Genomic DNA, 12,837 nt, shown 5'->3' with positions numbered 1-12,837 from the left:
GAGAGAGAGAGAGCGGGAGGGAGGGAGAATGAATATGAATATGCTTGGGATTGATCATGAGGTTCTGCAACATACTGCTTCTTTCTAGGCTAAAGTTTACCTAGACTGATGTTACACTTTAGGCAACTTGGTATTAGAATGACCTTTATATACAGTTAATAGACATTGAAGTAAGTTTGTATGGGGAAACCCTCTTCATGCACTATAAAATGTTGAATCAAAAGGATTGTCTTTCTGATCTTAAGTTTTTTTTCATTATGCCATAAATATACTCCAAATAAAGTACTGAAGTTGGAAGGAATACCTACTAATATTTGTAATTTGTAATGCACTTAATAATCTCTCATGTTGAAATGTTTTAAAGACTTAGCTCCATTTGGAAGGGACGAACACATCAGCAGATATTTCTTCTAGCTAAGAAATGCATTGAACATACGTATCATAGACCAAGATTGATCTTTCAAAGTTGAGAAGTCTTATCCTTTCATTAAGTGTCAAAGATAACTATGACATGTATCCTACATCATTATTATTATTTACTATTATTTATCGCTGTGCTGGAGATAGAACCAAAGCCCTCATGCATGCTAGGCAAGTGCTGTTCTACTAAGCTACTCCCACAGCCTTATCCTATCCTTTGTCACTTAGGCTTTGGTTTATTCTTATCCATCCATCCATCCATCCATCCATCCATCCATCCACCCACCCAGGTTGAACCTCACCTTGCACATGCTAGGCAAACACTACCACAGAGCTATGTTCCCAGGCCAAAGCTACTTTTGGTCTATTAAAACTATGTACTGGGTGCTGCAGAGATGGCTCAGAGGTTAAGAGCACTGGGTGCTCTTGTAGAGGACCTGGGTATGATTCCCAGCACCCACATGGCGGCTAACAACTATCCATAACTTAGTTCTAGGGGAGTTAGTTGACACCCTCTTCCAACCTCTGTGGGCATTGTCTGACACAGGTGCACTTACATACATGCAAGCAATATGCTCATACACATAAAACAAAAATAAAAAAAACTATGTACTGATACTTTGATAGTCAGTCTATATTATATACCTATATTTGGATAAAATTATCAAGTTGTAATTATTAAGTTCTTTAACTATGAAATAAAAGATCACTATTTGAATATCCAGAGATATTTTTCAAAGTTTCATTTGCTTGTATTATTTGCCAACTTCCTCTGAAATTCTCTTGCTTAAACCATCTGAGATCTAACAAAATAGAATTTAAGTTGTATTAGCAGTTTTATTTACAGTGTAGCTATAGATAATTAATTATACTAACAGATCTCTCAGGAAACTGAATGGAATTCCCCCTACTCTGGCAGTTGATCACAGTGTAGTAATTAGCTGGTTACTTTCCCATCTTCTCATTAGATAGGGACCTCTTTGAAGTAAGACTTGTTGCCTTGTCCACTATAGCCCAAGCAGCTAGCACAGTCCTGGTCTCTAGCAGACACATTATAAATATCTATTGAATATACAAATTCAGTGGAGACAGAGACACTTCCATAGAAGGTGACATTTTACTTGAGTCTTAAGGAGAAATCTGTCAGACTAATTTAAATGACTGAGTGTTAGAGCAGAAGAAATAATATGAATAAAACCAGATAGCCACTCAGAGAAATTCAGAAAACTAGGTAGAATTAGAGCCTACCTATTTTTAACCTGCCCATTACCTGATAATCATAGGCACTGACAATATGCAAGGATTAGAAATGTTCTTTACCAATTTCTCAGAGTTTCAACAAGGATGTACGTTATTTAGCTATACCAACAAGAAATCTGACTTACCAACAGGATACTTGGCGATGGAGCGAGTAGTTGCATATTTGAGGGAAGGATGCTCAATAAGATAAACAAAGCAGGGTAATGGAGCCAAAGAAGTCTGAAAAAAATCAGAAACCTCTTTCTTAGTGTGAAAAGACCATATGCTTTGTTCTCATAGCTGCTACAAAGTCAATAGTGCCCCCAATATGCTTTATTTCATCAACTAAAATTAGCCAGATGACCTTATGAAACACTCTCTAAAACCCAATGTTGTTATAGCTTTGAAAATGTACAAATGAATCATATATAAAGCCAAATTATGTTAGCTTTTTGGATAAAATGTACATGAAAACATTCTCCAGGGCCAAAATCAAAGGTCCAGGTCTCTACAGATGTTGGACAGGTCCCCTCCTCCTGCTCTTAGTTTGATATTTGAATGTGAGTTATATGGCTCCATATCTTATAACCCAAACATCCAGCTTTCTCTTCAATGAGGAAAAAAGAATAGTTGCATTGTGGTTTCCTGCCAGAAGTGCTAGCTAGTCACTGTCAAAGATCAAGGGAAATAAAATAGTTACCCTTTACAGTAGGCTATGTCTTATGCTAAGTATGTCACTTTATCTCACTGAAGGCTTTTAGCAGTGGAATGGATAAGTGTTACTACGCTAATTTTAGAAAATGAGAGAAGCAAGGTTTTTGGAGAGGACTATCTTGTCCAAAGTTAATGAGTAAGAAAGCCAGGATTTGAACTCAGGTTCTACTGGCCACCGAATCAAATTCATTTTTTTATTTTTATTCATTTTAGACAGGATCTCCTGTAACCCCAGCTGGGCTGGAACTCACTAGGTAGACCAGGTTGGCCCTGCCTCTGCCTCCTGAGTGCTGGGATTCAGGCATGCACCACCATATCTGGTGTCTGAGGGAAGTTCTTTCTAAGTCATATAAGCATCCATGAAGGAAGAATATGCATTATAAAGAAATAAATATGAAACTCATTATTTGTATTTTTGCTGTTGTTTTCTTCCAGTTTTTTTTCTAGCTATAGGCACTGGATGGCTGAATATTTCCTTCTATAGATTTTTTGAGCCATAAAATGATGAGCTGAGTATCTATCAGTCCTATTAGCATTCAGCCATATCATCAAAGCATGGAAGGATTCTCCTGGCTACCTGGGCTAAACTCTAGAAGTACTCATGAGATACATAATAAAAGATCAGATGCGTGTCCTCATTGAAATCACATGGGGACAAGGGCAGGACAAAGGAAGCCAAATATTTTATTGTTGGACTTTTGTCAGCATTAAATGATTTCTCGAGCTTCTTAAAAAGCTGTCATTGAGACCCTTCAACCACATCACTTAAATTTTTGGTATTAATTTTATCAACTCCATTGTAGCTGTGCAGCACTAGACTGAGAACTATTGGAGACTGATCGCTACTGGTCGAGGGAGAGTATGCCTTACATACAGTCTCTACATGGGCTGATTAGACTCCAGTGGACAAATTTACACTGAAGGATGACATCTAGGTACAAATGCTTGACTGGATAGGACTTAACATGTATGGCAGAATACATGAGGTCCGGTGGAGGGATGGGGGAGGCATGGATGGGGTAGGCGGTCTAAATTTGATTAAGAACTGTTGTATGAAAATAATAAAACCTCAATAAAAATATTAAAAGTATTTTTAAATTTTATGTGTATGAGTGTATTGCCTGCATGTATGTAAACGCGCCTGTCCCATGCAATGCTCACAGAGGTCAGAAGAGGGCGTTGAATTCCCTGGAACTGGAGTTGGGGATGATTGTTAGCTACTACGTGGATGCTGGGAACCAAACATGGGTCCTCTGCAAGAGCAGCCAGTGCTCTTAACCACTGAGCCATCTCTCCAGCCCCTAAAATTTATAATTTTATAAACACAAAAATCCACAAATGTTTTCTTATTTTCTTTATTGCGGTTATTATTTTACTTATTTCTTCTGCTCTTCTCCTGCCCATCACAGCTGCCTCTGTGTCCTGTACAGTACCTCATCCAATCTCCCAGTTTGGCTATGGAACAGAATCCATTTCTATTTCTCTTGCCTTCCTGACCCTTTTCTGGTAGTTTCAAAATATATTTTATTTATTTATTTATTATTATTATTTTTGTGTATTTCAGGTAATAGATCTTAATCAAATTTAGACCCCCTCCCCTATACATGCTCCCCCATAGACCTCCCCCCCACAGGATTTCATGCATTCTGTCATATATGTTAAGTGTTATCTGGTCAAGCATTTGTACCCAGAGGTCCTTCAGTGTAAGTTCATCCATTGGAGTCTAGTCAGCCTACCCAGAGTCTCTCCTTAAAGAAGATCTACTTTCCCTCATCTAGCAGTAATCAATTGCTAATAGTTCTTTGGCTAGGGCTGGGGACTGCTGCCCATTTCCCTCGTTCTATGCTGGGTTTTGTCTGATAGAGTCAGTATGGGTCTTGTGCATGCTGTCACCATTGTTGCAAGTTCATCTGAGCATGTTCCCAGTTGCCTGAAAGCCTGTTTCCTTATGTTCATGCACCAACCCTGGTTCTTACAATCTTTCTGCCCTGTCTTCCACAATGGTCCCTGAGCTGTGGGTGGGTTTTATGTCTTTAAATGACTTAAAAAGAAAGATCCCAGGCTAACATAAGTTAATAACATTGACATTACCTTAATATAATGGAACATCTGAATTAAAAAATCATTCTTGGAATCTTCAAGAATAAGAGTGCAACCCATGTTAGAAGTAGTGTTGTGAAGGTCAAAAATTATATCATAGGAATCTTCACTATTTTTTGGACCAAACAAATGGTTTATTTCTTGAGCCCTTCTCACTTCATATGGCAAATCATCTGATATCTCTTTGCTGTTTTTAGCAGAAAGAAAAAGATTAACAACATCTATGGCCAATACACAACAGAACACAGTGTACAAAGAATCAGTTATCAAACTTCAAACATCTATTTTTTTATATAGGGTCTCACTATATAGCACTGGTTGGCCTGGAACTCACTATGTAGACCAGGTTGACCTTGAACTTACAGAGATTTGGCCTGTCTTTGCCTCATGAGTGCTGGGATTAAAGACATTAACCACTATGCCTGGCCTCAAACCCTAAATATTTAAAATCTGGGAGAGACATGAAAACTTACTTGAAACCTCTGTAAATGAAAATTACACTTTTTCTCCATCCAGTTAATTCCATAATAATGTTGCACTGGCATGCGTACAAAATAATTAGGTTGATTTATGTACCTGGTCATAGGCAGAACAACTCAAATAGAACTTATCATATGACTTCAACCTTGAATAAAATTCATCCTTTAATTTGATAAGCACTTTCTTGGTAGTTGTGGTGCACTGGTTATTCATTATGGGTGAGGTCATGAAACACAAACCTCTCCTTCACTCTAGTTCTAATGTCAAGAAAAGGTCAAATTTAGGTGCTCATAGCTTTATTAGGTATTTAAGTTGAAGGCTAGGAACTACTAGTGGTCTAGGGACAAGGTTTACCAATGACAAGCCAAAAGGCCTCCAAAAGTACATATTTTGTAAATATACATATAGGTATTTTTCTGGGACAGGGGTTAGTAGGTGATTATTGTATTCTTGAATTGGTCTCTGTCTGCTTTCTCCTTGCTGTTTACGATAGTTTACATTTTTTCTTACTGAGTACCATTTTTTTTATAGTGCTGAGGATGACTTAACCTTGGGCGTCATATATGCTGGGGGAAAGCTCTGTTATCCGAGTTACAGGCCTCCCACCATTCAAAATTTTTTTTAGGTAGAGTCTTGCTAAGTTTCTCAGGCTAGTTTTGAGCTTGTATGTAGCCAAGGCAGGAGGACTGTCTCCTGCCTCCTGCCTTAGCTGGGGTAATAGTCCTATACAATCAGGCTACTATATATACAATAAGGGTTTAAAATTTTTTTTCTCTCTACTAACTCACTCAACCACATTTTTTTTTGACAGGGTCTCCCTATAGCTCAAGTTGGCCTAGAACTCACTATGCAGACCAGGCTGGTCTCAGTCTCACAGAGATCCACCTTAGTCTGCCTCCTGAGTGCTGGGATTAAAGGTGTGTGCCACTACATCTGGCTCAACCACACTTCTATATAATTCCACCTACTTCTATTCTCTAGCTATTTTTTCTAGTTTGTACCTGAGTATTTCATGCCTGGAAATAACACTGTAATCAAGAAGGTGTGGCAGTCATTTTGTGACTATGAAGTGAAATCCTAAGAAGAGAAGGTGCATGTGACAAAAAGTACAGTGGGAAGACAAGAGTCTGAGGCACTGATGACATCAGGGAGCCACTGCACTGCCTGATTTATTTATTTTTATTTTAAAAACACTTTATTATTTTTATTTTATGTGTATGTGTGTATTGCCTGCATGTGTGTAAGTGCACCCACATCATGCAATGCCTGCAAAGGTCAGAACTTATTATTTCTAGAGCATTCTAATACATTTGGATAAATGACACCATTACCCACTCAGATGTTTAGAACCAAAGTTTTAGAGATTTAAGTTCTGAGAGACAGCAAACACTCTGACTTCTCATGCCTGGGGTCTAGTTACCACTGAAGAGTCCTACAGGATCAAACTGAAAGACTAGGCAGTGGCAAGACCCATGTAGGATGTTGTCAGCGGTTACTGCAACAGGTTGCTTAGATCTATTCTGGACAGGAGGCTTTAAAAGAATTTCCAGCAGGAGAAAGGCATAAGATTTCCATGTTAGGATGATTCTTATGGCTACAATATGGAGAACAGATGGCAGGAAACCTGAGAAAAACTGGACACATGTAGATCCTATAAGAGGTGATTCTAACTGTCCACAGAAGAAATGAATTTACAGCAGGGAGAAGGGAGAAGAAGGCTGGTTTTGTGGAATTCATTTGTATTTTTTTTTATTTTTACAGAACTGGGGATTGAACCTAGGGTCTCATGCATGCTAGGTAAGTGCCCTCCCAACTGAGATACACTCCCAACCCACATTTACTATTTATTTTGGGACAGGGTCTTGATAAGAACTAGGGTAACCTTAACTCATTCTGTAGCCAAGGCTGGCTTTATCCTGCCTCAATTTCCTGGGCAGCTGAGATTACAGACCTGTGATCCCCAGACCTGGCTGCTTTGTGGAGTTCTTGTGCAGAACTATTAGACATGGGTTGGAGAACTGAGACTGAGATGCCTTCTAAAGGGGATTTGGTGGGTAATGGTGCCATTACTGAAACGAGGAATATAGGGAAAGGAATGCATTTAGGAGGCTAAGTCCTTTGGTTTATTTAGCTCATAGCTTCATAACCACCCTGAGTCAGAAATGACTAGTATTAGACCAAGAAGCAGACGGTGAATCCAGTTAAAATGCTGCAGTCTTGAAAGGCACACAATTCGGTGTTCCTACTAAGAAAATTCTACCTAGTGAAATTCAGAGTTATTTGGGAAGTTGACATCCAGATTAAAAGATTCATTTATTAACAAATCTTATAAAATATGAGTTAGTTGATGCTATTTTAGGGAAATAAATATTAGTTGTACTGACATAATGTCAGTTATGAAGATAAAGCATTTCTGAAATTGAAATTCATGCTAGAAAAATCATTTGGCATACAAAGTATGACTGCTATATAATTTTCTTATATATTTTATAAAGTGAGCATATTTTTATTAAAATCAGTATTCACCTTCTGTTCTGTGGTAAGACTAGACCTAGGAATTCTCTATCACAACTTAGCATTTATCAAAAAACAAGTACATAGCTAGGCCCAATGGAATAGGCCTATAATGCCTGCTAACTGGCAGGCTGAGGAAGGAAGATCAATAGTTCAAGGCCTGCCTGGGCTACAAAGTGAGTTCAAGCCCAGGGTGGTTAATTTAGTGAGACTCCGTCTCAAAATAAAAAATAAAAGAGAGTTGGGGGTATAGTTGCCTAGCAGGCATGAGGCCATGGGTTCAAACCCAGTATGAAAGAGGAGAGGGAGAGGGAGAGGGAGAGGTTGAAATTGAGGGGGTCTCTCAGAAAAGGAGTAACCTTGTGAATTAAAAGGGCTGATGATTGAAGCCGAGTGTGTGTGTGTCTGTGTGTGTGTGTGTGTGTGAGAGAGAGAGAGAGAGAGAGAGAGACACAGAGAACAAGTACATTGTGTAGCAAACCATGGTGGGGTAATATGCTCAAAGCACCAAAGCACCTGCAGGAAAATGGCCTTATATAATCGAGTATAGTAAACAAATAAAATAAGTATGTAAAGTAGTGTGGTTAGGTGTTTCTCTGGCTGTCTGTATCTTAGCTAGCAATCTACTAACCATTTGGGGGTAAAGACAGTCTTGTACACAGCTTTGTACTTTCACAGTACCTGACATAGTAAGAAAAATGGATGTTTAATAGTGTTTTTAGATAAATGAAAGGAGTGGTAAAAAGTGGAGTGGTAAACACTTGGCAGCATAAAAACAAAAAATGGTAATTACCAACTTAGTGTATTATGATGGCATACACTATATGGAATGTATTACAAATAATCTGTAACTCTAATTCAGAAGGCTTAGAGACAATATCTTCAGCTCTCCTTTTTCTCAAGGATGATAATCCATCACTAAAGAGAAATACATCTATCCTTAGGCCACAGAGTGGCCTGATGCTTTCTGCCAATGGATACTTACTCTTTTACTCCACAAATTGTTCAAAACCTTGTAATTTTTCTCAGTTAGAACTTTATATACTACCATAAACATAGTTTCAAGAAAACATAGCAGGTGAATTTCCTAGAAAGTAAACAAGTTTACAAGTGTAGTGACCAAAACTAATTTAGGCTTTTATTTTTTGAGACAGGGTCTTATATAACCCAGGCCAGCTTTGAACAGGATTATATTTGTATTTTTCAAGATATCATTTTAAAATAAAAAATTTCCTATGTATCGTGTTGTACTGTATATAATAAATATAAAAAAATTAGTGAAGAATAGCGTGGTGTTTAATAAAGTTTACAGAAGAGCATGTGAACACCCAGTTTTGGAAGTACATAGTTCACAATGGGGCGTGATTAAAAGTGAAAGTGACCTATTCAGTACAGACACTCTATGTAAGGATACGACTATTTATCATGTGCACATGCGTGCTCTCTCACAACAGCTACCACTTTTCACACATACCCACTTTCATAGAATATAGAACAGAGTCTTACCTAAGATTTTCAAGGTTGAAAACACGATTTAGGTCACAGTCAATGTATCTGGTACATTTTTCCACTGCTCTTGGGTTGGTAATAAATGGTTTCACTTCCAGACCTGTTCTCTGAATTTCAGCGCCATTCCTTAGCCAGTGCTTGACTAGAAACACTCCTGTCAGTTCATTGCCGTGAGTTCCTCCAAAGATAGCAATCTTTTTTATAGGTTCTTCAGCAACCCAACATGAGGCCATTTTACCAAGTAGGTTTGTCTGATTTCTGCAGTTCAGAATAGAGGTCAAACAGAGGTTAACTCCCAAGAAAAGTTTAGAAATTTAAGTCTAAGTAAGACTTTAACCAAAGTACAAAGTACAGTGGAATATTTAGAATTTTTTTTCTGTCACAGCTTCTGAGCTGTTTGTTCTATGGACACTCCCTTCTGTAGCCCAACCCTTTACCATATTTGGATTAAAATATGCAAAGACCAAACAGAGATGCAGCTGTTAACTTCTAACTCCCTCAGATGGTCAGCAGATCTAAGTACAATAATAAATTAGCGTCTTCTACTAAGGTAAAAATTCTGTCTTCTGTTCAGCTAGAATGCCCTCCAACAGGGCTTTCATGATAAATAATGATAATAATAAAAATATATAAAGCCCAATCCTCCAAAATATAAAAATGTGGCCCATTCAGTATTTATGTTTCCACTGACATTTGAAAACACTTGTGAAATGGGCACAGACATTTTCATGATCTGAAGATATTGGAGTCTCATTTCCATTAACAGCCAAGGGCTGATGCTCCTCCTGAACCAGTATTTTTTCTTTCAGCATTCACTTTCACAGTCAGAGACACAAGAACCCAGATCACTGGGATCAGAGTGACTGAAAGGCCAGTGAGATGGCTCAGTGGGTAAAAGTACAGTGGGTAAAAGCACTTCCCATCCAAGCCTGACTCCCTGCGCTCAATCCTGGGAGAGAACCAACTCCTGAAAGTTGTCCTTGGACCTCATATCTGTGCCTGTACTCACATACAAATCATATACACACATTAATAATAAATTATAGTTTTTAAAATAAAAGTGACTTTGAAACATCTTTAATTTCTTCTTCATAAAGATCTTCATAATTCTATGTCCACTTCTTTAGAAATTTTGTCCAAATACTAAATCAAAAGCAAATGTTAGTAATTTTCAAATATCTATGATTCCTGAAAATGTCTTGGAACATTATATCATATTATCAACACATATTATACATAGTATAAGTTATATAGACTAGTAATGTTAGTAATTTTCAAATCTCTGTGATGCCTGAAAATGTCTTGGAACATAATATATATCATATTAACAACACATATTATACATAGTATAAGTTATACAGACATGGTCTCATTTACTGACATCAAAGACCCTCTATTGGAATATGTTGTTCTAAAGGGGTCTTATCAGGAGAAAGTATCCAGATGACTACATATATATCTAAGATGACTACATATCTTTGTAGAAGTGACTCTGAGTCAAATCTGATTTGAGTTTACACAGAAAGTCAAACACACTCCAATACTAGAAATATTATGTATTAGTAATGCCAGGTTATTTGGAAGGCTACAACAAAAGTAGTCATTACAGTGCCTAGTAGTTTAACCTATAACGTTTTCCCACGTACATTAGCTCAATTTATCCATAAATCCACTTTATAAAATAGAATGGGCTGGACTAATATCCCCATTGCAGGGATAAAAGAAAGAACTGTTAAGCAACCTGCTTAAGTTTCCACAGTTACATAAAAGAAAACCAGGCCTGGGATCCATGTTTCTCATTAAGTCCACTGTTTTTCACAGGACAATAGGGTGCCTCTGTTAGTTTTGGACTCCTCTGAACTTCTAATTTTGGTCCTTCAGAGTTCATATAAACAGCCAACACAGTGTAGAATCACAAAACACAGAAAAAAATACATGATGGAAATATAAAATAGGAAAGTTTTATAATATTTAATAAACCACTTCCTTGATATTTAAGAGATTATGATGCAGAGATAGAAAAATGCAAATTAAACCTAAGTTTATACATTGAAATTACTGCTGTAATCTAAGATAAAGTCCCTGGAGCATTTGATTTTCTATCTACATTAGTATACACTTTACACTTCAGAGAGATGATAAAAGTCCACAAAAGTACAGAGATGACAATTCTCTTGCTCCTTTTATTTTAATTAACTATGGTGAATTAGTAACACTCTGCTGTGTTTGCTTCTTTCCTGCTGATCCGCAGTTTGTTCTGTCCTTTGCCCTAGTCTCCTCTGGAAATGCTGCTTGAGTTACTCATGGCTGGCACCAATGATTTGCATTTTGAGGCTTGTTATATGGAATTTTAACAGGTCAGCATTTTGAAATACACATTCACATTCATAAAGTTTCTGTTACAAGTCCAAATGAATAACTTAGTGGGCAATGGATGCACTGCAGTAATTTTTATACTTACCTTGTTTATTGTGCACAGTTTGTCCTCTGTAGAAATCTTTGTTAGAAAAAGGAAAGCATTTCCTTAGAACTGGAGCAACAGAGGCTTTGATACTCTTATACCAAGTTAACTTCCAAAAGATTTTTAACTCCCTGTTTTCCAAGGCACCAACTCTCTGTTTCTGAAAATACACTGGGCCCTGAAAAAAACTACATATTTTTATTAGTTTGTTTCTTCTTTGAATCTGCTTTCTAGTTGTCAGTCTCTCACTTGGCTATTGATTATTAATGTTCTGAAGTACTTAAAAGCCACCCTGCTTCCATACTCCCTTTTCAGTTCCTTCTGGAAGCATCTCCTGATAAGTCAGTTTCCCATGCATCTCCATCTCAGCCTGTGTCTGAAGGAACCCCCCCGACACACACACACACACACACACACACACACACACACACACACACACACACACAAAGAGTAAGTCTAATAGTGTGATCCTCCTATTTCAGTCTCCTGAGCACTGATTTTATTTTAATTTTATTATTTTTATTTTATTTTATGTGTATGAATGTACTGTCTGGATGTTATGTAAGTGCACCCATGTTGTGCAATGCCCATGGAGGTCAGAAGAGGGTGTTGGATCCCTGGAACTGGAGTTACAGATGGTTGTTAGATGCCATGTGGGTGCTGGGAATTGAACCTGGGTCCTCTGCAAGAGCAGCCAGTGTTCTTAACCACTGAGCCATTTCACCAGCCTTTGATTTTATTAATTTCTAAATGAAATAATATTGTTTAAAACAAAAGGAGAACTAAAGTTTGATTTCGTAGTTCTGGCTATTCAATAAATTTATCTCCTACAAAATTTCTGGGATTGATTTAAGGTGAGGTTGCTTCTGAAACATTATAACTGGGACACAGAGGATCTTATGTTTAATTTATAAACAATGTATCTCATATAGAATGTGATTGTCCAGTAGTCAGGCAGTCAAACTGTTCTTACTACTTTAATTTTATCCTTCCTTTGTTGCCCTTTTGAAGTCAGCCATCTTGATCAACTTTCCGAGTAGAAATAAATGACAACTAGAACAAGACAGGTGTTCTAGTTACTTTTCTATTGCTGTGATAAACACCATTACCAAAATCAACTTAGCGAGGAAAGGGCTTTTTTGGCTTACAGGTTGCAGTCCATCATCAAAGAAGTCAAGGCAGGAACCCAAGGCAGGAACCTGGAGGCAGGAGCTGAAGCACAGACCACTGAGGAACACTGCTTACTGGCTTGCTCTCCTGGCCTGTGTGCAATCTGCTTTCTTATATAACCCAGGACCACCTGCCCAGGAATGGCACCACCTGCCGTCAGCTTGGCCCTCCCACATCATTCAACAATCAAGAAAATGCCCACAGGTCACTCCAATAGAGGAAACTCCCCA

At 37.8% G+C, this 12,837-nt stretch overlaps 1 protein-coding gene across 3 annotated transcripts in view; it reads right to left on the bottom strand.

Annotated features, from left to right (window-relative positions):
* Aspa (aspartoacylase) overlaps positions 1-11,555 on the bottom strand; it is a 21,048-nt gene extending 9,493 nt beyond the window's left edge. For 2 of the 3 annotated variants that reach the window (XM_008855607.3, XM_008855609.3), the window contains exons 1-3: positions 8,974-9,363; positions 4,465-4,660; positions 1,806-1,899 (exon numbers count right to left, since the gene is read on the bottom strand). In XM_008855607.3, coding sequence (XP_008853829.1) covers positions 1,806-1,899; positions 4,465-4,660; positions 8,974-9,209 — 526 coding nt within the window. In that variant the 5' untranslated portion in view covers positions 9,210-9,363. Of the gene's footprint in view, positions 1-1,805; positions 1,900-4,464; positions 4,661-8,973; positions 9,364-11,437 lie in introns of those variants that run through there. The other variant, XM_008855608.3, reaches the window with a different exon arrangement.
* Between the last annotated feature and the right edge of the window lie 1,282 nt (positions 11,556-12,837).

The sequence above is a fragment of the Nannospalax galili genome, unplaced genomic scaffold (assembly GCF_000622305.1).
Source record: "Nannospalax galili isolate Female #2095 unplaced genomic scaffold, S.galili_v1.0 scaffold888, whole genome shotgun sequence".
In the NCBI taxonomy this organism is placed as follows: domain Eukaryota; kingdom Metazoa; phylum Chordata; class Mammalia; order Rodentia; family Spalacidae; genus Nannospalax; species Nannospalax galili.
This window is presented reverse-complemented; position numbering and strand designations above follow the sequence as displayed.